Source organism: Aythya marila, assembly GCF_965140915.1.
Source record: "Aythya marila genome assembly, chromosome: 23".
NCBI classification, from domain to species: Eukaryota; Metazoa; Chordata; class Aves; order Anseriformes; family Anatidae; genus Aythya; species Aythya marila.
In genome coordinates, this window is record NC_139064.1 from 136,154 (window position 1) to 163,684 (window position 27,531).

A 27,531-nucleotide genomic window follows, 5' to 3' on the forward strand; every position below is an offset into this window, starting at 1 on the left:
AGGATGAGTAGTAATCTGTCCCATCTGAAGGACAGTGGGTTACCTTGAGTGCTGGGTACGCTGCCGCGCTCTCCACCGAGGGACAGCTTCTGGGAGCCACTTAATAAAAAGAAAACAGCCACAGTCATCGCAGTGCGTGTGCCAAATGGTCGCGACTTGCTCCCTGCATCCCCAGGGCAAGGGGAGAAGCTCCCCCCGCTGTGACACCGCAGGCTGTGCCCCACGCCGGGAGATGCTCGCTTCCCTGGCCGGGCAGGGGCCCGAGGCTGCCGCGCTGCTGCCCTGCTCCTGCTGCTGCTGGCAGCCTCCCTGCCGGCTCTTATTCTGAAGCAGCTCTCCGCAGCCACCAGTGCTCTGCTGCACGCTGCTCGTCCTGGCAGCGGTACCTTTCCAGACCATCTCCGACCTGATGCCTTCAGAACAGAAAATGTTTTCCAAAATCCTGTTGTCGGCCGTCAGCATCCTGCTCGCTAATTTGCTGCATTTCCTCTCCTCCCTGATGCAATTCATTCCAGGTAAAATGCATAAACAAACAAATCCTTCTATCCCATCATCTTGGAAGGGGTTTTCTGTCGACCTGCTGTTAAGTGCTGCTGCTAGCACAGGTCGGTCGGTAGAGCAAGCTTCTTTCTAACGATCAGGAATGAGTAACTAAGCAAATTCAAAACGTTTGTTGGGAGCCAGCATTCTGTTATTTACTGAAAAGGTAAGCGGGAGAGGCAAGTACACTGCACAGATTCTCTCGGATTATTAGCAGATACGGATGGTTTAGAGCTGGAAAGCCAGTCGGCAGCAGATTCTCTCTGCAAGGGAGGCTGCTGTGAGATGTGTAAGTGGGTTGTGAGAGGGAGAGGATTGCTTAGGGCTGTGACATTAATGAAGCTTTGATCGTACAAGTGGGAAATTGTGCCATGGGATTTTGCCTTCCCACAGCACTCTGCAGTTTGTGCCATCATTACACAATTCGATCTGTCTTTTGTTGTGACTAAGAGAGGGAGATCTGCCACTGTAAAATAGGAAAATAATACAGAGCAGGTCAGTTCACCAGAATCTCTCCTTTCCAATTTGTTTTTATTGATGATGGTTTTCCTCCCCTTTAGAATAAAAGGGTTGGTTCCCAAAGCTTGGAAAGGCTCTCCCATCTGCTTTTGTGTTCCACCAGTGCACATCGTCCATGGATGCAAGTTTAGGAACAGTCCAGGAGATTTTTTTTCCACTGCATGTGTAAATAAGTTGGTGTGAGGCATGTCATGTTGTGTATTTATACATGACTGTATAATCTAGTTTATATTGGGGTTCTTTGCTAACTTCTCCTGAACCCTGCTTCTTTCGTTGTGTTTAAACTGGACTGCATAGGAATGTAAATATTTTTCTTTTTGATTATCTGATTAACATGAAAAGCCTGAAATTTTCCTTGCGTCATTTCTTGTATCTTTGTGGAAATTACAATATTTCTCCGACTTTTAATAAGGTCTTTTTGAAAAGGCTTGCTGATATAGCATTATCTCAACTTAGCTAGAAGGTAAGAATGTTGAATGTTGAGAAAGAACCCCTCCCTTTCTCTCCCCAGCACTACTTTGTTCAAGCATTTGAGTGAAAAAGTGATAATATCAGAAAAGAAAATGTGAATTAAGTTTGTTCCATCTGTTATATTTTCCATGACTGGCCAAAGTTTACTCTCTCTCCTTGTTCGTGGTGTCTTTCTAGAGAAAGTGTTCCAAGGACTGGGCTATGTAAATCAGTATTGAAGAAAGAAAATTTTACACTTCCTTCATGTCATTGAAAAAAAAAAAAAGGCCCCTGAAGTATAGTATTTATAAGTATTTATTTCTATAGGTGTATTTAGGGAGTCAACAAGTATTTCATATGCAAGTATATGCACAGTTCACAGTTACTCTTCTGCCTTACCTCTCCTTGGCATGTCTTTTTCCCCTCCTTTTCCCCATTTCTTTCTCCTTGTGTTTTATGTTACTTCTTTTATGTTCTTCTTTGCCTGTTAGCAAGGAAGTGGGTGGCTGAGTCCCTGACAATGGGAAACCTACAGGCTAGACCGAATGAGGAGTCATGTATGGGGACTTCCCAGCAGACACAAGGCAAGTGCAAGAACTTCAGTAATCAGTGTGAGACTCTGGTGAGCTGAGTATCAGCCCTGGTGATTCAGTGTTGGCAAAGGCTGGAAATGAATAGCTACAGCAACATCAGTTCAATTTGATGTGGGGTGGGAGATGGGTAGGAGAAAGCTATTTTGCTTGCCTTATTGTTCCAATCTGTAATTTAAAGGGATGATAACAAGGCCCACATTTTGCGCCAGAAGATTTCCAGCACAGTTATTCTTTATTCTGAATTTCTGTGAGACCTCAGGGAGCTAGAGTTCCTCTGCTCGAGGAATCCCAGCTGTGAGCATTCTTTTTACTGGTCTGGTCCTATATGTCCTTCTGAGTCAGACTATGCAGTTGCATGTGGAGACAAACGTTAGGGACCCCTGTGCCTTGGATTTAAATATGTATGTTAAAATGAAAGTGGATTTGCTATATTCAATGTGATTGCAATTTCAAGCCTAGCAAATATTTTCTGTCCACTGTTAAGATTTTCTGACCCACCCATCACTGTTCAAGTATAATTTATTTTCTGATTCACTGCTGCTCTACCCAAAACACATGGGTTACTTAATGTACAGAAACTTTTTTTTTTTTTTTTTTTTTTAAAGATCCTTGTCCTTGGTTTCACAGCTTCTGGATGTGAATAATCCATGCTAGGATGTCAGTTTGTGACAGGCAGAGAAATTGTGGCACACCTCTACTTGAATGGAAACAGCACATGAAAATGATAGGCTGTGATAATTACACAGAAATAGCTTACAGTCTTTGGGAAAGATCTGAGGAAATAGTACAACGCTGTATTTGGCTCTGCCTCTGCTCTGATATGCCAAATTAAGTTTAGACACTAATCCTGTTTTTAAGGGTTTGAAGTAGCATGGAAATTAGAACCCAGAAAAAAGTTCTTTGAGCTGGCAGGTTAAAATCTTGCACTGTTTTTCAGGTATTATGCTCAAACAAGTATATCAAGTACCACTGCGAGTGTAGTGCCTTTGATTTGTTGCTTATTCAAGTTCTTCCATCTTGGTCTGTAGCCTGAACAACTGTGGCTTTGTCTTATAAAGGGCACAAAAAAGCTGTTCCTTAGTGCTAGCAGAGTCAGTTACTTTAGTTACTTGTTGCTCAATATTAAAAAACAGTCTGTCTTTTTTTTTTTTTTTACAGAGATTGGTGTCTTTTTGGGAAGCTAGATGTTAAACATTTAGAGCATTTAAGTTAAACATTTAGAAGTGATCCTATCTGATGGCAATATGCCTTTATTATAATAGCTCATGACCAGTGCTTTCAAATAGGAAGTGTTTGTACTTTATCTGCTTAGTGCATTTCAGAGTAGGAGCAGTTTTTAATATTAAACTATGATTAAATCTGGAGGGTAGACTTTACTCAGGTGGGTTTTATTCAGATTTATTTTTAATAGGGAAGGAATATAGGCTAGGCAGGTATGGATTTGTTTGTGATTTTGTGTGTGTGTAGTTTTTATTATTATTTTTTTTTTTAAATTTAAACAGAGTTGTAGTGACTCACAGATTCGCAACAAATCAATATCCTGTAAAGTACTCGTTTTGTATTGTATTGTGCTGTACTGTCTTGCCATAGGTATTGTAGCAGCTTGTTTTTTTTGAATGAATGCCAGTCTTTCAATTTCTGACAGGGAGAGATATGCTGTACTAAGTCCTTCTGGTCTTGCTCCACATGCCAATTAGTCTGTGGCATTGTTTTCTGCTACTGATCAAGTCTCAGTATATTTTAAAATAATGATTCATCACAAAAGGAAGGAAACAGAAGGTAGGTTGCATTAAGTCCCTGCAAAGAAGCACCCATTCACCTGCCCACCCGAAGTGCATAAATGTTGCATTGCTTTGTAGGTGATTGTCACTGAGGAAATCTCCAGACAACCTTCTTGTTCCTAGATCTGACCAGGGGTCAGTAATAATGAGGTGGTCTACATAATGAAACTGAAAGAGACTTTTTTTGTGTGTGTTGTGCTGAATGTAGCGGAGGTAATTGCTTACTTTTGTCTTTTGTTTCTTGTCCTGAATCTTTTCATAACCAACTCAGGAGAGCAAACCTGCTTCCTTCCTGACCCCCCTTTTTGTTCCCTCCTTTTCAGAAATATCCTAGAATGACCTGTTATGTTTCTGAAAACTTCTGTTCTGACTCATCTGGACATCATGACTGCATTCCATTTAGCACGTGTTACAGTCAGGATCTTCATCTCCTTTGATCACTTTCCAGGAGGAAAGATACTACATGGTCTTGCTGTGCTTGTTTTCTCTGTGGTCTGATCGTACATGGCAATAATGTACATGTTCTTGTTGTATATAGCCTGTTCTCAGACGCTTTCTAGAAATCTCTCAAACAGTTGGGTCTATCCAAGGTCAAGAAAGATGAATTCTAACCAGATGAGGTTGCAAGGACTACTAAGATGATCATGTAAATGACAGGTTTGAAATAGGAGAAGGAAAGCTAAAAGAAATTTGTTTGCTTAGCTTAGGAAGTGATATAATTGCTCTCTTTAAAAACAGCATGTGATAAACACACGAGAGGGAGAAATACCAAAGCCACCTGACAGTGCTGACAGAATAATGAGGATGAGGATCTGTCCTATTAAAAACTTATTTCTGTAAATTCATAGTGTTTTTCTTATCACCTGGGCAGTGGGTTCTAAAGCAGTCTTCCAAACAGAAGTTAAGAGCCAGGAAACAAAGTAACTTTTAAGATTGACTTCAAATAGAACTTTCTGGGAGAGCAACTGGGATGAGAGATGACCAAGGAGGTGTTTGGCAGTCCTGTTCAGGCTTATTTGTGAAGTATATCTTCCTAAATTTCCATATCATAGAATCATAGAATATCCTGAGTTGGAAGGGAACCATAGGGATCATCAAATCCAACTCCTGGCACCACACATGTAATAATGCTGCTCTCCAGTATCTTCTTCTGTTGCTCCATCCTTGGTTATGCCATTGTTGCTTCTGCTTAGATGAAAAAAATCTCTATTTAGGAACATGTTGTTCTCATTTTTTTTTATTTTATTTTTATTTCTACTTTTTTTTTTTTTTTTTTTTTTTTTTTACATCTTCACAAACTTTCACTCAACCTACGAAAGCTGTATTTCTGCAAATACTGATGGCAGTCACTAAATCAGGTACCAGTTGATATGAAAAGCCTTCTGTTCCTTATATAAGGAAATACTATGGAGCACTCATGTTGGGATCAGATTGAGTGCTTCATATAGGATTTAATCAGAACTTAATTGAATTTTAAGAGGGAGAGGATGTTGGTGGTTTGAGGTTAATTGCTTTAGCCCTGCAGCCTGAATTCTTTATCTAGCTGACTTACCATATTAAAGATCTAAAGAAGGATTTGAGGATTGACAAGCTAGAGAACTACATTGAAGGGATCTTGCAATTCAATTTCCTGCATGCTTAACACCCATTCTGTCTCAAGCTGTCCTAAAGAAGCAAGCTCAGGCAAATGCTGTGTGCCAGCACAGTTCTTATACAGATAACCTCCTGCTCTGAAACAGCACATTTCCTCTAGGTGTGAATACGTGGTTTCAGAGGTTCACGGATAAATTGTGCAACCTGTGTAAATTCACTTACTTGGATTAAAGAAGGTAGGCTAGAACAAGCATCTGCAGTGGTGAAAGTGAGTGGTATAACCAGAACAAATCGCTCCCTCAAAATTCAGGTGGAGTTTGATTATCTGACTGGAATTTGTTTAGTGTTTTTTTTTTTGTTTTGTTTTGTTTTCTTCTGTCCTAGAACTGGTTCAGGAATGGACTTCTGTATGCCACGCTGTCCTTGTCTATCAGTGTTTCACTTGTGCCTAAATCTTCATCAGTTCTGGTTTAGTTCAGGGCTAAGTAGTCTAATGGTGAGGATGGAGCAGGGCAGCAGAACAACTCCACTGACCTGTGGAAATGGAGCCTGTGCTAGCCGAGGAGGTGGTAGCATTGGGAGGGAAAGCGACAGCCTGGACACTTTCTAGATAAATCCCCCTTTGCAGCTAAATGGATTGCCAAAACAATCCTTGTGTTGATGAGGCTTTGCAAGCCAGGCTACTGGAGCTAATAACTGTGTGCTGTTAGCACACAGCATTCCCTTCTCTTCACGCTTCATTGATGCTTTTGTCCTAGTAAGGGGAGATATTGCAGCCAATGTGCAAAAAAGAGACTACATCAGAAATGACCTTTTCCTCCTATTGCTTATATCCTTGCAGCTAAACCTGTTTAATCTGCTTTGTTCTTCCCTGTCAGTATATTTCAGCTCAGTTTCATTTGTGTTCTTCATCGCTTCCTTTTTTTTTTTTCTTTTTTTTTTGGCAGGGAGGGGGGAGGTCTGCAAGGGGAAAAGCTAGTGATTACCTTCTTGAGCTTCTGAAATCGGATTGTCCTGGTGAGTTTGAGAACTGACCTGTGCACCTTTCAATAGTCTGAGCTTCTGGTATACTGCATTTCAAATGCTGCCAACTTGGCAAAGTCCTCCATGCGCAGTGTAGAGAGAAAACATGACAACCTGTGTTTGACAGCCTGTATTCTTCCAAGACTTGGGGTTCTTTGAATTCATGTTTGTAACTACTATTTTGTTGTTTGTTTAGCAAGCTATGGCTTGCCTGGATTTACAGTAGAGCACTGGGAATCCTCTGGGATGTTCTTTTTAGTGAGCTGCCTTGCTGTTTTTTTATTTTTTTTGTCTTTCTCTTAGAAAAGCCTTTGTACTACGGGTAGAAAAACTTCTTATTAATTAATTAATTAATTTATTTATTTATTTAAATTCAGTGGAGAATGTCTAAAGTTTTGTTTAAGAACAGCTCTTTGTTTTTAAGGAACCTAATGCCATGATGTATCCCCTCTTCTAAATCCCATCATTGGGAGATCTTGAATTTTGGCTAACTACTCAGGTTGAAAGGAATACTAGTAGTATAAAATTTCTTCACTGTGAAATGGCCAGCATTAGGAAAACTATGCATTACCTTTAGCTGCAAACAATGCTGTTGGTTACTGTGAAGAACCTCATAGCACAGTTTTTCAACACTGTTTCAGAAACCCTTGGTTAAATCCAGCTCAGATGAATTCCTAGACAGAGATGTCTGAAGTAGTATTGAACATGACTGGACCTGGATAAACCTTTTTGTTAAATCGTATGTTGCTGCACTGGTGACTTCATCTGCAAGCAAGCAGTGAGCAATTCTTTTAACACAGAATTATTTCACAGCTGTTAATGCCAGAGAATATGGCCATGATGGCATAGTAAAGGATAGAGGCTAACATATAGTAATCCTTGCATCCACTCTATCCAGTTTGCTGGCATGGAGCTGAAGTGAACCATACTTTTTATCATATTTCAAACCTCAAAGCAATGGATGTTGCTAGTCTTTGTCCTCCGTCTTCTATGCTGTTTGCTCCGTGCTGTATTGGCCTTGCTTTCCTTTGCATGTTTTACGCATACAAAAGCCTTTGCAGTCAAGGACTTTGCAAAACACTTTTCTCATTTCACAAATAAAAAAGGATAAAATGTGGGCATACAGTAGCATCAATAATGCTTATAAAGCTTGATGGTGAACCACTAGTCACAGGACAGAAGAAAGACCCTAAGAAAACTGCCCATTTTATTACCTCCTTTTGCCTGGAGAACAGGTGTCTCTAATGGATTAACTAGGTAAAGTTAACTCCACTGGATTTTCGTCTCTCTGTGGATGTGTGGGGTATTATGGGAGCAGAGCTTTAGTTTGAGTATCTGGTACAGATTGGCTGCTTGCAGGATGCCAAATATTCTCCTAGATACCCAAACTCAAGCTCTAGCAACTTTCTGCTCATTCAAGTGAAAATCTTAGTTACTTGCTCTTTGTTGTCACTGCTTTCTTTGCAGGTTTAAAGAGATCCCTGCCCAGCCCATCAAAAGAGCAAACCACTTTGCCCACTTTGCAATGCATTTCACCCTTACTGAAGACAGTAGAGGAGACCCCCCAGCCCATCCCAGCAAAGGTCAAAGGACATATTCCTGAATGGATAAATGGCAATCTGCTGAGGAATGGTCCTGGGAGATTTGAGTTTGGCGAGGAGAAGTAAGTCTGGGTTTGGTGAATTTGTCAAATGATTCTGGCCTGAGCATTAGCTTAACCTAAAGGGGACCCACCCAAATGGCTTGCTACTGCTCTGGGGCACCTTGTAATTTCTTTTGAAATCAGGCGAGGGGGAAATGCTTGTGTTATCATTCTTTTAAGAACAGCTGCTCCTTCATCTAGAAACTCTTAGCGGGCTCTCTGAAATAGCTGTGTGGTTAACTTACTAAGGGTGGAGAAGCTGAGTCACAGAGAGGCTGTGTCCTACTCAGAATGGTATAATGAGGTAACAGGGCTGGGGATTAAAACATACACACTCCCAGTCCTTTGTCATTAACAAAAGTCCATCCCACGAGCACTCTGAAACCTAGGGCGCAACTTCTAAAATTGATTGTGCCGAATTGTGTGAGTCGCTTTAGAAGCAAGTCCATCTCACTTTAAAAACAAGATATCAAAACATTTTAAGAAGGCAACCCCTTCCTTTGGCTTGGGATCTGCCATTCTAGCAAATGGATGAATTCTTCCCGCGAAGCTAATGGCAGTAACTAGCCAAAGGTGATCATACAACCAAGCCATTCTGTGGTTGATTTTGTGATTGATATTATTTCTGGAGATTTCTTTAACGAAACAAAACCACATATTTCCAGATATTTCTTTAAGTCTCATAGATTTCTCGTATTGGAGAGAATGGCATCATGCCAACAGCTGAGAGCTAAAAGAAGTTCCTTGTGCGATTGGGCTTTCAGTAATATTTTCTGTTCTTGTGCAGTAATGCACAATTTCTTTTCCTTTTGCAGAAGTCTTCAAAGTGGCTGGTTTACTAGTATAAATTATTTCCCCCATACTTCGCATTTTCAGAAATTCCTAAGGTCCGTTTTCAGATGTGATACAGGGAGCCCCAATCTCTCTGAAATTCAGTGCTTAACTTCAGGACCCTCACCCACAAATACATTTTATTTGTTTCACTCAGTTGAGGCTCATCAAAAGGCTGTATGTGTTTATTTGTTTGTGGGCTCTGGACATGAGTTTGTCACAACTGATAATAAAGCAAGAGGGAACAGTGTAGCAGCCCATAACATAGCGTCCAACTCTTGTTCTCCTATTTATGTCTGTTTGTAGATATAACCACTGGTTTGATGGCATGGCCCTGCTGCACCAGTTCCAGCTGAGGAATGGCACAGTGACATACCGGAGCAAGTTTCTGCAGAGCAATTCATACCTCACTAACAGGCAGCACAACCGCATTGTGGTCTCAGAATTTGGGACACTGGCAATGCCAGACCCATGCAAGAGTGTGTTTGAGCGCTTCATGTCACGCTTCGATACGCCAAGTAAGAGGGTTTCTAAGAAATGTGAAATGTTCTAAGACTTTCTTGGGGAGCTCATGGTTCGGTTTGAAGGGAGCTGTGAGGAAGTCTGGTGGAGGCCTATTCTGAGCCCATATTTTTCTTAGAATATGGTCTCTTGGAACAACAGAAACTACTACAACTCGGTGTCTGATGTAGCTGGGAGATGTACATTCAGCTTAATGTTTTAGTGACGCTCTGTCTCACTTACTTCCAGAGTTTGTTGTAAATAGCCAACAGAATTGTTTCCAAGGAACACCCTGTACAGGTCTGATAATGAGCATTACAACCTGCCATTCTCCCTGAGACACAGCTTTGCCCTTAAAACACCTTGCCTTGCTAAGCTTGTAGGTTAAGTGGGCTAATCCTTCCCTTCCTGTACTAAGGTGTAGGAGATGATAGAAGTTAGGGTAAGAGAGTGTTTTGCACAGGAATGGAAGTACCATTGCCTACAGATTCCTGCATAAATTAGGAAAGAAATAGGCTTAATTTAAACCCAAGTGTCTTCCACTAAAACCAGAACGGACCTAAAGTGTGCAACTTGTTGCATGTGTCTGTGACAACTTTCTGCTTCTTATCTTCCTGTGGTAAAGGATCTTGTTCTGACCTGTCCTATGGGCTTTTCTCAAGGCAGCTTTGGGCTCTTTGTTCTCTGTACACACAGTGCTCAATCAGGGGAATCTTTTTTTCCTTGGCTTTTCTCAGCCACCTGGCTAGTGGGTCTCAGTCTCCCTAAGAGTAGCAAGAACAGCTCTGACTGCTGTGCATGTGTAGCTCTCAAGGGACATCTCCCTGACTCCATTTCAAAGAGAATGGGGAAGAGAGAGCAGTCTCTTCCCAAGTCCTGTCACGCAAATAGCATCCTTGCCATCCCCTTAGCCCACGTTGTAGCCTCAAGTCTCGCCTCTTGTTTCTAATGGTGTAAATCAAACATGGGACTCCTCATACGGCTGCCCAAGGAGAAAATTTTGTCTGGGGAGGAAGGGAAGAGAGATATGAAGAAATAAGTTAAAAGCAAAGGGCGTATGAAAGTATGAAGGTTACGCTGGCTTCATTGGAGTCATTTCCATGCTTCCCTTACTAGAATGTTAACGTTTGTGTGTATTTGAAGAAGGCAAATTAAAATGTGGTAAGTGAAATATGAAAAAGAAATTGAGCCTCCTACTTGAAGGTAACACAGTTTTGTCTGTGTTGCTCCTTGACAACATCTGAACAATGCATTTGGTGCAGATGTGAGAAACAAAACCTGCTTAAGCCTCTAGGAGGTTAGTGGAATTACATGTCTTCCCAGAATGCATAAAGTGAACAGCTCAGTTTCTTTGTTTGGGTCCAACTTGAGCTCTTTTGCAGGTTTCCAGATCCCGTAAGAAGCAACACAAGAATCTCACCCTGGAGCCCTGTTGTGCACATGAACAGTGTGACCTTAACTGGCAATGCTGACAAGGCTTAAGCATCCAAATTTAATTGTTGATGAGATACATAAAACTCTCTGCTGGGTAGAAAAGCCTTCCATCACTGCAGATACACAGTTAAGAGGTCAATTCAAAAAACTTACGCTTCATAGCTTTTTAAATCAGTGCTAGTATATTCTTTAAATTATATTATTAATGATGTTACTATCACTGACCTGTCTCATCAACAGCCTGAGTCCTTGCTTTTTTGTGTTACTGTTGAGTACATGGAACTTTGTGTGGGGTCTTTCAGTGAAAGATGCTTTAACTTCCCCAGCAACTGTTTCTCAAGATTTCTGCTGATGCAATCAATTCCCTTTAGTTCCAGGAAACAACACACCATGAGTAGGTTATTGGTATCTAGCACTGAGCTGAGAAAGATGTGCAGCAAGTGCTAGTCCTCATCCTTTTGTCCCGAACTCACTTGTGCAGAGAATTTCTTGAGTATCTTTGTAGATTAGGGAGATATCTCTGATCAACCACAGGGGGATCAGTGTCACTGCAAATGGGTTTCTTTGTCTAAACATGTCCAACTTGATATGATGTAATGTAAGCTTAAACAGAGCTTGGGTTTTGTTTCAGAGCCAAGTGACAATGCCAGTGTGAGCTACGTTGTGTACAAAGGAGACTATTACGTCAGCAGTGAGAACACCTTCATGTACAAAGTGGACCCAGAAACACTTGAAACAAAGGAAAAGGTGTGGGCAGGTGGGCTAAGGGGGTTGGCTTGTGGTACAGAAGAACCAGATTGCAAACCAAACGATCAATGCAGCTGTAAGGCATAGTCAGAAGCATCTCTGCCTTGTGTGCTTGAGTCCCTGAGAAATCTACCTAGCAGCAAGGCAGCTCTCACTCAGTCACTGCCCACTGCAGCAGACCAGGGCAGAGACAGATGTAGACTCATTTCCGTTTGGCCTTTTTCCACCGAGCTTGCTGCTTGTCTGGACTTGCCTGTACTTGTCTGTGCGTGAAGAATAGAAGTGCATACCGGAAGAAGTTAACATCACTGATCTCAGATCTCTATTCTTCCACTGTCGCTTCAGTCTTCCCATCTGTTCCCTTTATCTCTTCACACAACCCCAGCTCTAAACACTACAGACCTGCAAAGTCTTGCCTAAAACCTCGTTGTTACAACGGGGTGGTGAAGCCAATGTGAAGTCCAAGTGTAGCTGCCACTTTGCTTTTGCCCATGCTAGCAAAAGAACCAAAAGTCAGAGCAGAAGTCTTCCCATATGTCCTCTGCACTGCCTCACAGGAGCGTGGCTGTCTTTGAGGGTAGAGCATGGCTTGTGAGATGGCAGGGTGAGCTATGCATCCCCCTGCAGGCTCCTTTAAAGGGGGTATGGATATTTGCTGGGCTGGCTCACTGGGCAAAGGACTGAAGAAGGATTCTGCCCTTCTTGAGTATTAACTGCCCTCCCTGTACGTTACTGTGGACTGTTTAATACCATAAGATAGCAGTCTCATCACACCCTCAGGTCTCGAGGGAGGCATTCCAGCAGTCCCTAGCTCTTTACAGGACCTGTTGTAAACCATGAAGGTGCTCTGTTTATGAGGTATTGCATGCTACTTGCGTGTTGAAATTGAGAGTTTGATTTGCTGTTTTCTGTTTCGTAAAACCACAATTTAGTGATGAGAAGATGTGTAGGCATTTTTAGTTTGAATGTTCAGCTCTGTTCAGCCAACCTGTCACTTGAAGAAAAAAAATCCCCTTAAGCTGCTTTTTAGATGTAGACTGGCATTTTTGGGCTAAATGCAGGAATGGAAGGGATGACTTCACATTTAAAATCTCCGATTCGAGATGCCTTAAAAGGGTGTGGTTTTGTGATCTTCTGGTGGCTTGGTATTCAAAAGCAGCAGATCTTCCATGCCTTAATGTTTCAATGCATGTGTTGATCCCCCTCCTGCTTTTTTTCTTCAGACTTCCCTCCCAGCACATCCTCTCTTCTGTCTGAGTCCAAACCACAGCCCAGCCCCAGGAAGGGAAAGTACTTTTTGTGTGTGTGTGTGTGTGAGGAGAGTGAACAATGACTATTGATTAGCTATGTATGCTTTCAAAAAAAAACAACATATTTTTTTTTGGGGGGTGGGGAGTGGTGGTGGAGGGGTGGGCAGTGACTCTCTCTTTTTGCATGTCTGCAGTGCTTATTACATGGGGATTCAGGAAGATTTCAGGCGCAAAAAGGGCTTAAATTCAGATCTCACAGTAGGGCCATAGTCATTAAGCTATTCTTCCTCAGACTTCACCAAAACTAATGTTTAGAAATTGTGGCTTGCTAGAAAGCAACTGGAAACATGCACTGACTGAAAATCTCTGGGATTTGCAGGTAGACTGGAGCAAATTCATTGCAGTGAATGGGGCCACTGCTCATCCTCATTATGCATCTGATGGGACGACATACAACATGGGCAATTCCTATGGGAAACATGGTAAGATTGGATCTGACCAGGTCTGGCCAGTGGGCAGGCTGGACAGGCTGCTCCCTGCTGCTTCAAGGAGCAGTTATTGAAGAAGCTTCAGTGTCTAGAGATCTTGAAACTGCTGTTTTTCTTTGCATCAAAATGACGGCAAATCAGGTTGGTTCTAATTTCAGGTTGTTAGCCTGCCCCAGAAAAATGTCTTCTCCCCGCAAGTAGTTTCAGATGCTTCTGACTCTGGTCTGTATATATCCAATGGATTCCCCACTTTTTCTGCCAAGGTTTTATGGAAAATAGGAGAATTATATTTGGAGTCCCATTCAGTGTTGAAGCTTCATGGAAAGAATTTTGCCATTAGACACGTTTTCCACTTACATTAACTGGCTTTTGATAAGAATGATAACAGTGTATACAGGAAAGAAAATGGAAGTTATTACAGTGACTTGGATATCACACAGTGAACCTGAATTATCTGGCATAGATTTTCTTCTCAAATCCAGGAGCATTACACCAAGTTGGGATCTAGTTATATCTACATGGTTGCTCAGAGCTAGCAGGCACTGCTGAAGGCCCTCTTGTTCAGGTGTCTGAGGCCTATGAAGACAGCCACTGCTGTTTATTATTATACCTCAGGCCAGTTCCAATTCACTGAGCAGTTGCCCAGTTTTGTTTTTCATTCTTGCTGTTTTCATTTCCTTTTGGCTTTAGCAGCAACTGGCTTTACAGCACATGCTGTTTTCAGCTGGAGAGACTAAACCTTAGATGATTATTCAGATATGCCCTTCTTAGCTTCCCACGAGCTTCAGTCATCGCCAGAGCTCAAAGTTTTCATCTGCTTTGGTGTATAATCTATGAATTTGGTTTCTTCCTGATGCTTTTATTTATTTAGGATACTCTGAGTTAAAATGAGGAATTCATTGCAAACAGAAAAATTAGATGGCAGTTAACCAGGCTGAGAAGATCCTTTAAAATCTTTTTGTGGTAGTCATCTTCTGTTGGTTGTTTTATTGACTTGCTAAATGTTTTGTTGTTGTTTGTTCATTTGTTTTCTGTTTAGTTTACCCATGACTGTCGTTCCTAGTACACTAAGGAAACAGAAAGGAACAGAGTCTGACTTTAGTTTCATGAATGTGGACAGTCTCACATCTCAGTGGTGTTGAATACCGGTTCTTCTTTCCAGGGACAAGGTATAATATCATTGAGATCCCTCCACAAAAGTCAAACTGCAGTGACACGTTAGAGGGAGCAAAAGTGCTGTGCTCCATTGCTCCAATGGATAAGATGAAACCCTCCTACTATCACAGCTTTGGTAAGAATGTCTCCTGTCTCTTATGCTATGGATTTTGCCTACTGTGAAGCAGAAGGGGCTGTTTGCTGCCCTCTGCCCCTGGATTACAATTTTTTGCCTCATTTGCCAAATGCTCTGATAGCACTTCCTTTGCTCCCTTTTCAGGGATGAGTGAAAATTATATCATTTTTATTGAGCAACCCATCAAGCTGAATCTGATGCGGATTATCACTTCCAAATTCCGTGGGAAGCCCATTTCTGAAGGGATAAACTGGGAGCCTCAGCACAATACTCGCTTCCATGTGGTGAATAAGCACACTGGGGAGGTAGGTGGCTCTGTCATGTTTCCAGCAGCTCTGCAACTGTAGCTGGAATTTTAGATCTCAAAAGAAGAGTGCTGTGTAGCAGCCCCAGAGAGCTTTATGAATCAATGCAGAAGTTACTGCAGTATAGGCTTTGAAAGCACAGGTGCTGGTTTCTTAGAAATGGCGTGACTTCATGTATTTTCTGCTCTATTGATTCATCTTTTTGCCAGCCCTAAAAGAACAGGCAAAAATAAGAAATTTGGGGTTCCTATAGAGTACTGTTGCATGTAACAGGGTCAGGCAGAGCCTGGGAATGATGCCTATAGCATCATTCATGGATGGATGGAGCACACATGGACCCATGACAGCAAGGAATCTATTCTGGGCTGCTTTGAATTGGCTTTTCTTCATCAGCATCTGCCTACTTCCTGGCTTAAAGCAGCCATTCCATAGCAACTCAAGGGAATAAGACAACAGTAAGGAATAAGTGGGAATGAAATGAGAGCAAGAAGAGCAAGTCTCTGAATCTTGTCTCCAATATTTAGAGAAGAAAAGTCAGTCTCTCTTATTATGGTCACTGTAGGTGCTGCCAGGACAGTGGTATAGTAAACCCTTTGCTACTTTCCATCAAATCAATGCCTTTGAAGATCATGGTTGTGTGGTCCTTGACCTGTGCTGCCAGGATGATGGAAAAACTCTGGCTACCTACAAGCTTCAGAACATGCGGAGGAGTGGTGTAGATCTATATCAGGTAAGATCTCTGCATTAGGTAAGTTCTCTGCATTTGTGTTGCTTAGGATCTGCTAGGGCCTGATGCTCATGGAGTTATTTTTCTGAGCAAAACTCATATTGGTAGAATGGAGAACATTACAGGGAGACCACAGGGCAGAGGACTAGGCAAAGGAACTATGACGATATGGAAAAACTGAAACTATGGTCTATTGATATGTTGGTATTTTTCTTTCCTTTTAAATCTCTTAGCAGATAATCTCTATGGAGCATTTCCTTGAAAATTCTACAGACTGGCGTGTGATATAGATCTCCACCAGGCAGGCAGAATGTGCTTTTCTTTTAAAAATTCATTTTTAATGATACTCATTTTCCATATCCCCATGTAATAAAAGGAAATACTTTTCCCGCTAAGAAAGTGTGCAAAATGAGATTTTGCCCTACATTTATACGGAAAAAATAAAAACAACCCCCCCCCCAAAAAAAAAAAAAAAAAAGCCCTGTTATTTAGAGGCATTACTTCATAAACCCAACCTTTATTATGTAAATCACAAAGCACAGATATTCAGGAAATCCCTGTGTTCTACGTTCACTTGACAACAGCATGTACCCACAAATAACCTACTATATCCAGCTCTGTCAAAAGTACTATATAATACCATAAAAGAGGCATTATTTTACATAGGTCATACATGGGGAAAAAATGGGGTTGTCTTGAGTTTCTTGTACTGCAAATATGTTTACTGGAAACTCACCCAATGGTGGGTTTCCCCTGAGGGGATGTTTTGCTTTGCTTTGGTTTTGTTGTTGTTGCTTTTTTTTCATTTTTTTCATTTTTTTTTTTCTGGTTTGTTTATTTGTTCTTTCCCAAGATGCAATGAAAATTAATTCAAGTACAGCATAGTGTTGATATGGGCATTTGTTCTGCAAAAAGATTCTAGCATTTTTTCAGCCTTCTCTGAGCTCAGAAGAGATGTAATTTGATGTTTGAAGGAGTCCATATGTCAACATTAGATGCTCCAATACCCACATTATTTAACTGACAAGTAGCTTAGCCATTAAAGTGTACACAGATATGAGTGTAACTCATCTCAAAATCAAATCTTAAAATTACCCTACACCCAAAGGCTAAGGCGTGCCTGAGCATGTTTGTCTATTTTCCCCAAATCATGTTTAGTACTTTTGTTTGCTGACTAGCTCATATTCTGTTCAGCAGAGTTCCTCAGCCAATCAGCTTTCTGTGGCTACCTGAAACACTAAAGCTTTGAAAATAGGGTTTCCAAATTAACATATGAAGTTTCACATCCAACTGGTGAATTACAAGTTGGAGTAACTGAAAAACACCAACACAGAATCCCTACCCAATGACCCTCTCAGTGAAGAACCTTTTCCTCATACCCAGTCTAAACCTCCCCTGATGCACCTTCATGCAGTTCCCTCTGATCTCTTCTGTTGTCTACCAGTGCCTCTAATGTCTTCTGTTCTCTGCTGTGTTGTCGTCTCACAGAGATCTGAGACAGTCAAGCAGTTTTCCTCCTGAGGTTCATACACCTATGAAGTGCTCCTTCCTTGAGTGACTCATATTATTTAAAATAACGTGGAAGCTTCTCAGTGCTTTGACTGGCATCAAGCTTCCAAAGGACTCACACTTTGTGCTCTGTGCTCCCACAAAGCGGGATCAGCATGGGGCTGTGGAATATGAGTTTCCAGCGGGGGTATTCCTTTGGTATGCTCAGTGTTGCTGAGCATTTTTATGTAATCCCCATTAGCTCATGACCTTGGCTGGGCAAGAAGGGCATAAGTCACACAACCCAGTGGGATGCATGTGGACAGGCTCTAAAAAGGTTCAGTGTATGTCTGTTCTAGCTGAATAAAACAGAGTGCATCATATGTTCCAGACCTGTATCTGGAGAATAACTGGGTGATTTCCATACCCAGTTGTGAAAGCAATGATGACTCTTGTTTTCTTTCTGTGCCTTTTTGTGTTCTACTGTAAAGTACTGCAACAAACGGAGTCCTTGCCAGAACCAGGTAAAAACATTTAATAGAAGGAAAAGATTTTAGGGGTTGATGTATGTCCAAAACTTCAGGTTTGCTCCAAAAAGGGGCACTTGGTCCAAAATGGCACTTTCCTCTTCTCATCACTATAACTTTCTGGCTTTGTAATAGGTTTATAACTCAGTCGCCCGAACTTTCCCCCGTCGCTTTGTTCTCCCACTGAATATGAGTTCAGATGCTCCTGTGGGGAAGAATCTGAACCCTTTGCCTTATACACTGGCAAAGGCTGTGAAAGATGCGGATGGCAAGGTATGTATTAGACTTGCAAAACTGCATTTATAGCTGTAGTGAGATTGCAGTTATCCTGTGCTTTTATCTTCTCGGAACTTATCCACCAAGGAAGATTTTTTTCATTACTAAGCTGGGGCTTGGTGTTTTAATACAAACCCTACCACATTGCCTTAAATGACAGAGCAAGGACAGACTGTGGTTTACCAAAAGTGCCCAAGTGGGTTACAGGCCTTTATGACAAGTGGGTGAATGTGAAGTTCTTCATTGACAAAATCCCCTGTGCTGTCACCTAAGCACAGAACTGTTCTTTGCTTTTAGCTTTGAACGGTCCTATAGTGTGGCTTTAGGTGGTATACAACATGTGTTGTCCGCTCTGAGTGGAGTGGTCTCTGTGTGTACTTTGTACATCACATTACTGAGTGCTGGAGCCGGGTTTTAACTCAGCCAGGGGCGCAGGACTACATAGACTCACTCCAGTTTCAGTTTTTTACATTAAACTGACCTTGAAGTTTCCACTGCCTATGAAGATGAGTCAATCCTTTGAATGAAACAGATAAGGGAGGTAGATTTGGTGTTCCTACCTGCTTCTGTGCAATGTCAGGCTCTTCAAACATTTTTTCTCTGCAACAGCTGTGCAGTGGGTTGGTGGGACCAGTCAGCTCTTCTGCCCAGTCAAAGCTAAACTGATGCTCCTGTAATGCATACTTCTTCTAGGTCTGGTGCACGCATGAAAATCTCCACCCCGAGGGTTTTGAAAACTTTGGGGGTTTGGAGTTCCCCCAGATTAATTACTCTCAGTACAGTGGTAAGAAGTACCGTTATTTCTATGGATGTGGTTTTCGACATTTCATTGGAGATTCTTTGATGAAGGTTGACGTGGAGACCAAGAATTTCAAGGTGAGGTGAACTAAACTTCTCTCTTCTCAGCACCAGGAGTCATTCCCCTGAACTGGCCTACAAGTTCTGTCATTTACCAGGCATTGTGTTCTTCAGTGCTTTTTTTTTTTTTTTTTTTTTTTTTTTTCATATGAGTTTGCAATGATGTTCCTGATTTCATCTCGTAGCACACTTACCAAACAGAAGATATCACTCCAGGTCTCTAGATAGATGAGGAAACAGGAAGGGTTGTGTACAATATGTCTCTCTCTTCCAGGCCAGAACAGTGATCTCTTACCAGATAGCAAAGAAAATACCCACATAACGTAGGCTGTTCGAGGTGCCAAGGCATTTTGCCAGGACACCTATAACACTGGTAACAAACAAGGTTTAGCATATCCCCACCTGCAAGCACAAGCTGGGATTTATGCTGTCTCTCCCATAAACAGGGAAATAATGATCTCCAAAGCTTTTAAGCTGTTAATCTGAGACTTTCCCAGGGCCTAGAGGAATTTAGGAATCCTCAAAAAGAGATGCCCTATTTTTAATCGTTCTGCTCTGGATACTCATTTTGCAGTAAGAGTGCCCTTCTTCCACCCAGCACTGGGTGCTGTGGCTCTGTCTGCAATAAGAGCAGAAGCTATGCCATCAGGTGATGACACTGATAGATCTCCATGCTGCCTGGGCCCAGTGTGAGCTATACTAGGGAGGTGAGAAGCTGGCTGTGCCAGCTAGGATGGTGAGGTTTTCTGGGCCTGTACCCGTGCCAGTGCGAGCTGTTGGATGACACGAGCAATGGGAACCCTTTTCACTGCCTGTTTGCACAGTGCCTTGCACAATGGATATGCTGTCACAACGCTGCCATCATTACAGTAGTGGAACCAAAAGAATGACTTGAAAGGTTGAACTGTAGGTTCCTTGGGGCATGGAGTATGCCTGGGTAGCTCTGTGGGGAGCACTGTAACTTGTAACTCTGCTAACTGTAGTAGACAAATTTTAATGAAATGAAACATGTCCCTGTGTTACTGCACTTGCTAGATTTGGCAGGAGGAAGGATCCTACCCATCAGAGCCTGTGTTTGTGCCAGTGCCTAATGCCACGGGAGAAGACAATGGAGTCATCCTGTCTGTTGTGATCTCCCCCGATGAGGTAACTTACTCCTACTAGTTCATCAAAGCCACATAGTATTAGGTATGTTTTCTAAACCACACACACACACACAAATGATTTAAGGCTCCCTGGCAGATAGTTCTAGCACTGTGCTACATGGTGTGTACTTCTGCAACTGTCAAGCACAGCTAGATAAACTTCAAGTAGGAACATCAATGTTTCTTGGGTGACCTCTGTGATTCTTGGTGCTCCTGGCTAACTGTCTGAGGGGTTTAGTTGGTGAGGTCTGGTTGTGCCTGGTTGTATGTTTGGGCTCCTTTGTGTTTGACAGATGTAGTGCATTGGACTGTGGGATGAAGCTCAGCTTGGTCATTCATTCTGTTTTTCTTTTCATCCTGCAGAACCGAAGTGCTTTCCTCCTTGTTCTGGATGCAGAAACCTTCAAAGAACTGGGGCGAGCAGAAGTCCCAGTGGAAATGCCTTATGGATTCCATGGCATCTTTAGGTCCCAATGACCTTGCCACTTCCTGTAACTCAGGGCGAGGTCAGGCTCAGAAAGAAACCTCTATTTTCTTTTATCTCCCAACACTACATTATGCCAAGGATGAAGAGAACTGTTTCTTCTCAATCATAACTCCTGAGTTACTGTTGCTTTCCTAACAGTTCACAGAAAAGAGAAGGCAGAAGCTCCATTGCTCTACCAGCTCACTGCTTTATCTTAATTTTCTGACTATCTTGCTAGAAGTGTTAGCAGCAGTTCACAGAGGCTGCCATGCCTAAGGGTTGCAAGGGAGAAAATGGAAACTAAGATGATCATTACCTTCTCTGGGTAGCAAGTATCTGTGCTTAGGGCAGTGGCTTTGGCTGAAATTAAAACAGAAGAGAGGAGTAAAACTAACTGGTAACATGTAGGCCTGTTGACAGGATGTAATTTTGGCCCCACTGCATAAAGATTGCTTTCAGTGAAGCCCCAGAGAATAGACGCATGCTCACAGAAGCTGTACTTGTAGTGCTTTTCTCTATACATTAACTGTGCCCTCAAATAAAAGCTTGTGAAGTTTCTTCCTTTCTTTTGCTGCACTCACTAGAACTACGGCCAACTTTGTGCTGTGCCACAGGAGGCAACAGCAGCAACTGTGACCCACCCTGTGATGCTATATCATCTCGAAGATATGTGAGATCTCCATCATACTCCTGCTAAAACAGCAGAGCTGGAAGCAGCTCTGATGGCTAACATTTCCTGCCTTCTTCTTAAGCAACTGGTATGAAACACATAGTAGTCCCTTGTGGCCTTGGTAGCCCTTTTTTTCTGGAGTTGTGCAGATCAAATGCCAACACCCTCCCTTACACTTCTTTCCTCATCCAGGCTCCTACAGTTCCTGGACAGTTGCCTGTGAGGTTAGCTGATGGGAGGGCATCCCTCAACATGCATCCCCACCCACTGGCACCCAAGTAGTTTACTTGAAGGCTCTTCCTCTAAGGACTCTGAAAAATGAACGTTTTCTGGACAACGGATTTTCTTCCTGGCTTGAAGACTTTTTATATTGCTTCACTGCAAGAAGGCTGGGCCATGTTTTGAGCCCATTTCTTGAGGAAAGAGGGAACTTTACTCGTGCCACAGAGCTCGAAGGAAAACTCTGGCTTCCTATTTAAAAGTTTGCTCTGCTTTGACTCCTGTTGTTTTGGAAGTCAGCCAAAAGAGAACACGACCAAGTCAGGGCTGATGCGCTCCACCCAAATGACCCAGCTTTATTTCCCCTCGGATCTTTTTCACCTTCTTTCAAGTCGTGGGCGAAGGCAAGGGAGAGGCAGGCGGCTCGCACAGGGGGGCTGCAGGGCAGAGCTGCTCGCCCACGGCCACCAGATGGCAGCCAGCCCCCGCTGCTGGGGCTCCTGCTGCTGCCAGCCCTGCCGCAGGAGCATCGCCCGCCTGTTGCCTGTCCACCCCAGGAGACAAGACCCAGCGAGGTCGCATCCCCACGGCTGGCAGCTGAATGATGCTAGGAGAGCACTAAGTGGTGGTGGGCAGCACTCTGTCACTCCCCTTTTTATTTCATTTTTTTTGTTAATCTTTTTTTCCTTTCTTTGTGGAGATGGGAAGGAGAAGCAGTGTCAGAAGTTCCCTGTGAGGATTGCAGCCCTCCAGAGTACTAAAGGCAGTGCTGCTGATCAACAGGGCAGGGGAAGAAAGATGCCCTGCAGTGCAAAGGCCCTGCTCTGTTTCAAAAGCTGCAGCAGCACACACTCCCAGCCCCTGCCTGCGTTGTGTGCACAGGCCGTACCCTGCTACCTCACAAACTGTGCTTTCACCCGTTCCTGTAACACAGAACTGAGGATCTTGCCCTGAGACTTGGAGTTTTCCCACTCCGGATGTGCTCTATTACCCCCAGGGCACCAGGAGGGTCCCAGAATGGGGCAATAAGCTGCTGTGGTTATCTCCATTCAAGGCCCTGCAACACTGAGGATTCCCAGTCCCACTCCCTCTCCCAAAGCTTTCAGAAAATCACACGCTTTACGAATTCCTCTGCTTGATCCCATGAACCTCATTACTGGAGCACGTGCCTGTAAGTCTGGCACGCTTATAACCACCCCAGAAGTCATATTGGTTTGCCAGGCTAGAAAGGGAATAAGAATCTGGCAGCTCTTCTTGAGAGTGGTGCAGGGAAGGACTGTTGTGTGCTTCCTTTACCTAAAGCATCTCAAATCAACCAGATGAGCAAGGGGTGGGGAATTCACAGTTTAATAATCACTCCTTAGGTCCCACGGTGCTGCAGTTACTTTAGGGGGGTGGGAATGAGATCTGTGAAGTTGCCCCAGCTCCTTCGGGCAGGTATTGCTTTGTGAACACCTCCTGAGTACATTGAGAGCCTGACAGCTTTCCCCTGGCAGACCCACCCCTGTGCACTGGTGCATTTATAAGCACGCTTCGGGGAGCTGTCATTGTTAAAGAAAACAAACCGAAGCCAAACTGCTGGTCAAATCATTGCTGACATTACCCCTACGGGATGGACAGCCTTGAAAAAGGAAAGACAAAAGTCGTGACTCCCAAATCTGGGGGCTGGGGTCACCTTCTGCAACAACCCCTGGTCCTGTCCCGGTCTGCAAGCATCCTCCCTGCTGCTCGAGCCGGGTTCTTTCCCAGGGGCTTTGCCTGGGAAAAAGGGCTTGGGATCTTGGGCTGGGATCCGCAGCTCTTGGGCTGGCATCTGCAGCTCCTGAACCAGGCAGAAGCTGCAGCCGCTCGGGGGGCACGGCAGCAGCACCCCTACACCCCCGTGCCGGCACCGCACGGCGCCCCCCGATCATCTCCGGCACCGGCACCCGCGGAGCCCGGCTGGGCCCGGCACAGGGCGGCTGCGGGGCCGCGCTGCTCCCGCCGGGGGCGCTGCCGAGCCCCGGGGGCCCGGATGGAGCCGGCCCCGGTCCTTGTCCCGATCCTTGTCCCGGTCCCGGCCGCGGTCCCGGCCCCATGGCACCGCCCGCAGCGCGCCTGGCGCGGCTCTCCCGGGCTGTGTCCTTCAGCGCTTGCCACCGGCTGCACAGGTCCGCGGCGGGGAGAGGAGGAGGACGAAGGGGAGGAAGAGGAGGAGGAGGAGGAAGAAGGGGAGGAAGAGGAGGAGGGAGCCGCCGAGCTGCGGAGCCCGGCCGGGGTTAGCGGGGGCTCGGTCCCGCGGGGGGCTCGGGACGGCTGGGTCCAAGGGAGGGTTTATTTCCCTCTCGTTTCTCGTGGAGCAGCGCATTTTGCTTGCTGGTTAATGCTGATTCTGCGTAGGACTTCGCTGCTGCCGCTTCCTGCTGCAGCCCCAATGGTTTGTGCTGTCCCCGGGGCCAGTGCTCGAACAGCCCTGGGAGCAGGCAGCTGGCACGGAGCGTGTGTACAGAAACACCGAGCCAAAACCAACGTTGGCGGCTCCTTTTCATGGGGCAAATGCTCCTCCGTTTGTGTGTGTGACTGCTGGGGAAGCAGAGCCCATGAGTTAGACACAAGAGAATTATAGGGAAGAGCTGGAAAGCAGTCACGGGGGCAAAGCCACGAAAATCTGCAGTGGGTGCTGAAATGCCGCCTCTGCTTCCCACAGTAAGGCACTGAGTGACGAGGAAAACCTGAAGCTGTTTGGGAAATGCAATAATCCGAATGGCCACGGGCACAACTATAAAGGTAAGGAGCTGGCTTCCACACTTGTGGTCACGGAGAGAGGTTGGTGTGAACGCACACAAACCCCTGAGCAAGCAGGGCCGGTCCTGTCCCAGCAGCCTGGTGTGGCTTTTAGTGCCTCATTTGTTGTGCTCGTTTGCTTGTTTCAAGGAAAATTATGGTGATTCGTCAGCAGCAAGGGGGCATGGCTATACAATGTCAGGGGTGTGCAAGCCATGAAGTTAAATAAATAATAAATAAATAAGTAATAAATACTTATCTCAATTCCCATTCATCTAATGAATGAAATTGAATCTGCAAAATCACTGTTTGTTTTGAATGAAGGTTTTTCTAATCAAAGTACACACAATTTAAACGGCCCAGAGACATTATTTGAAAGTTGTCCTCACAAGTTCTTCTCCTAGCATCCATACCCTATGCATGTAAAATCACATCTCCCCCCTTGACAGGCCTGATGGGCTCTGTCTGGGTGCTGTAGGTGCCCTGAAACCCGTCCTCCAGAGCTCCTGGCGTTACTGATGTCACAGGGAGCAGGTGCTTGGGGTGTCATCTAGTTTCATGGGGCCTGCAAGGAGAGGATGCATCCCTCCTCAGGGATGCTGGGCTGTCCCTGGGCATCAGACCTTGGAGCATGACCTCTGTGAGTCCCTATTCCTAAAGCAGCGGATAACAATTTTATAAAACCAGTTGCAGTTTCGAGTGTTGTGAAGCCTGCATCAGTCCTGGAGAATTGGTGATGAATGGATAGTCTGCCTTGATTACCAGTGTAATTTGTTCTCAGGTTTGTGGTGGCACATACATGACCTGACAATTCCTTTTTCTTTTTTTTTTCTTTTTTTTTTTCTTTTTTTTCTCCAGTTATAGTCACTGTGCGTGGAGAGGTAAGTGTGATCAACGTTTTCTGCTGTTCCTCGAGCAGCAGGGTGGTACTGAAGTTCCAGCTAATTGCTAGGTTTCTTGGGGTGTTTGTGGAAGCTCTGCACATATCACTGTAGAAGGTTTCCCAAAGTCACTATCAATCACCTTGCCTCTAACAAGGACTTGCAGGTAACCGTGTTTAAAGCTTGTAACCATCCTCTGGGCATATAGTTTGTTGTGCCATAGCCTCGCTGCAGCTGGTGCAGGTGCTGTGGGACACCTCTGGATGACTATGGAGCCGCCGGGAGGCACGGTGTGTCCGATGGGTAATTCTCTCTGCTACTTCTCAGGGTGGTTTGCAGTGAATATAACAGAATTTTTCCTTCTGGAGTTGTTTTTCAGCTTTCATCCTGTCATTGTTCTGTGTATTTTGCAGAATGAGTTGTTTCAATATTTTCTAAACTCCTTTCTGAGAATTTCCAATTGTCAGGAACCCAGAGGAGGGAAGGCTCTGTTCAGGCCTGAAACTAGATTCGTAAAGCCTTCTACATTCCCCAGATATGCTGTGAACTAGAGAACCTGCTTTGCCTTCTCCAGACTGGAACTTTGCCTTAGCTCAGACTGGTCTTTGCTTTGTCCATGACTGTTCAACCCAGCACTTCAATGCCTGTTGTCTGCCCGTGGCCATGCTAACTTCTTGCACTGAAGATTCTTTCAAGCCTTTCCCCTCCCTAGTGTCAGGGAGTGGAGCCATTGGAGTTGTTTATGTGTTGTGTCTAGCCTTTGGGAACATCACAGGGGTAGAGCTGGAGCTCAGCATGTGAGGGTGAAGAGAGATTTTCCTTGTGGCTCGGATATTCACTGATTTGTACTGGCTCACAGCAGCCCTGGTAATAAGGACCTGTAGCTAGGCTACTAATCTGCCTTTTGTTTTCCCTGCAGATTGACCCAGTCTCAGGAATGGTTATAAACCTGACAGACCTGAAAGAATATATGCAGGTAATAGCACTATTTTCCTAGACATCCCCTGTGAGAATTGGTTAGAGCTTAGCAATTTGTCTGGTGCCAGGGTGGCAACACGACAAGTTGATAATGGTAGGAAATAAAGAAATTAAGGCGTGATTTAAGGCTGAAATGCTGGAGCACAGTGATGTGAGGCAGTACCATGTCTCCAGCTAGGAAGTTAACAGCTGGATGCAGGGCTCTTACCTTTTCTTTATGTGTTGGTGCCTTGTACATGGTAGCAGGAGCCTTCAGTTTGCTGCATCATGTGCAAAATGATGGCTGACGGCACCGCTCTCTTCCTGCAGCAGGCTATCATGGAGCCGCTTGACCACAAAAACCTGGATAAAGATGTGCCCTACTTTGCCGAGGTTGTGAGGTGGGTGATGGGGTCTCCTCATAGTGGTGGTTGCAGGGAGGGCCAAGGAATGGTCTTCAGGGCTGGGTCCTGCAGCTGGGTGCAGCCCCATATATGCCGCTGCCATCGGTTCTGAGCCTGCTCCTGTTCTGCTCTCAGCACCACGGAGAACGTAGCAGTGTTCATCTGGGAAAACCTCAAGAAGCTCCTGCCCATGGGAACTCTCTACAAAGTCAAAGTGTACGAAACGGACCAGAACATCGTTGTTTATAAGGGAGAAGAAGCAATCTCTGAGAAGTAAAATGAACTAACGCTCAGCTGGTCAGGAGCTCTGCTGCCTCATCACGTCAGTGATCACTTCAGCCCTGCTCCCTGTGACTCTGAGGCCTAGATGTCCACTATCTATTTCACAAGGACTGATGTAGATACTCTACAAGAATCCTTGCAGCAGTCTAGCAGTCTGGGCTCTCAGAATTTGTTGATTTGTCTGCCTTTTCCCAAGACATTCCTGTTTCATTAAACTGAAAAGCTGATGTGAAATTTGCAATTGTACCATGTTAAATAAAGCAGCTTTCTAGCAAGGAGATGACTTGGCAAAGTGTACATCCCTAACAACCACCAAAGGCTTTGTTTTTTCTCTAATTAAACATCGGATTCATTTATGATTTTTAATAACCTGGCTTTAGCGCTGTTTTGCTTATTTATTTATTCATTTACTGTGCTTCAGTCTCACTTCTCCCTGTGGCTAGCAGACCTTTCTGTGGCCGAGGAGGTGGCACCATGAGCAGTGCAGCTGTTTTCAAAGCAACCCTTTGGGTCCAAAGAGAAGGGTACGTTGTTCAGACTTCGTATGGGGAGCTGGGGAAATAAAAGCAGCTCCTCCTTGTCCAGCAGGGCTGGCTTACAGGCTGCTCCCACAACACAGTGGCTGAGGGCTTGGTGTTGCACGGGAGCGAGCTGGAGCACCATGGTCCAGCTTCAGGGCTCACTTTGTTGTTTTTTTCTCATCTGCTTCCCACAGGTGCCTGGGGGATGTACTGGTTATCAAGCCAGTGTCCCAGTGTTGCCACTCTTGTGGAGTTTTATGGAGAATGCTTTTCATCTTGGCAAATTCTAGCTGTTTTTGACTCCTTGTGGTGCAAGCAGTCATTTTATGGGTATTCCGTGATGCTGTCTCAGCTCAGAG

General features: G+C 44.2%; 2 protein-coding genes across 3 annotated transcripts; both read left to right on the forward strand.

Moving 5' to 3' along the window:
• Positions 1-379: 379 nt before the first annotated feature.
• BCO2 (beta-carotene oxygenase 2) lies at positions 380-21,027 on the forward strand. 2 transcript variants are annotated; one of them, XM_082777917.1, is made up of 13 exons: positions 380-515; positions 2,001-2,093; positions 7,967-8,162; positions 9,279-9,490; positions 11,539-11,654; positions 13,284-13,386; positions 14,555-14,683; positions 14,828-14,988; positions 15,551-15,718; positions 17,866-18,003; positions 18,700-18,882; positions 19,900-20,010; positions 20,373-21,027. In XM_082777917.1, the coding sequence occupies exons 1-13, from the start codon at positions 410-412 to the stop codon at positions 20,484-20,486; spliced, it is 1,830 nt and encodes a 609-aa protein (XP_082634043.1). In that variant the 5' UTR covers positions 380-409; the 3' UTR covers positions 20,487-21,027. The 2 variants fall into 2 exon arrangements, with proteins under 2 accessions (XP_082634043.1, XP_082634044.1); XM_082777918.1 differs by lacking the exon at positions 2,001-2,093.
• A 2,352-nt stretch (positions 21,028-23,379) lies between these two features.
• PTS (6-pyruvoyltetrahydropterin synthase) lies at positions 23,380-26,927 on the forward strand. The gene is made up of 6 exons (XM_082778189.1): positions 23,380-23,514; positions 24,051-24,130; positions 24,986-25,008; positions 25,928-25,984; positions 26,296-26,366; positions 26,505-26,927. Exons 1-6 carry the CDS (start codon positions 23,441-23,443, stop codon positions 26,644-26,646), a joined length of 447 nt encoding a protein of 148 aa, XP_082634315.1. The 5' UTR covers positions 23,380-23,440; the 3' UTR covers positions 26,647-26,927.
• The last annotated feature ends 604 nt before the right edge of the window (positions 26,928-27,531 follow it).

What these genes read in the sequence shown, in the direction of transcription:
- PTS (XM_082778189.1), top strand. Translation starts at nt 23,441, where the DNA reads ATGGCACCGCCCGCAGCGCGCCTGGCGCGGCTCTCCCGGGCTGTGTCC. An exon ending in CCACGGGCACAACTATAAAG is followed by an intron (nt 24,131 to 24,985) that starts GTAAGGAGCTGG and finishes TTTTTTCTCCAG; the next exon opens with TTATAGTCACTGTGCGTGGA. An exon ending in TACTTTGCCGAGGTTGTGAG is followed by an intron (nt 26,367 to 26,504) that starts GTGGGTGATGGG and finishes TTCTGCTCTCAG; the next exon opens with CACCACGGAGAACGTAGCAG.
- BCO2 (XM_082777917.1), top strand. Translation starts at nt 410, where the DNA reads ATGCCTTCAGAACAGAAAATGTTTTCCAAAATCCTGTTGTCGGCCGTC. An exon ending in TTTGAGTTTGGCGAGGAGAA is followed by an intron (nt 8,163 to 9,278) that starts GTAAGTCTGGGT and finishes GTCTGTTTGTAG; the next exon opens with ATATAACCACTGGTTTGATG. An exon ending in GTCACGCTTCGATACGCCAA is followed by an intron (nt 9,491 to 11,538) that starts GTAAGAGGGTTT and finishes GTTTTGTTTCAG; the next exon opens with AGCCAAGTGACAATGCCAGT.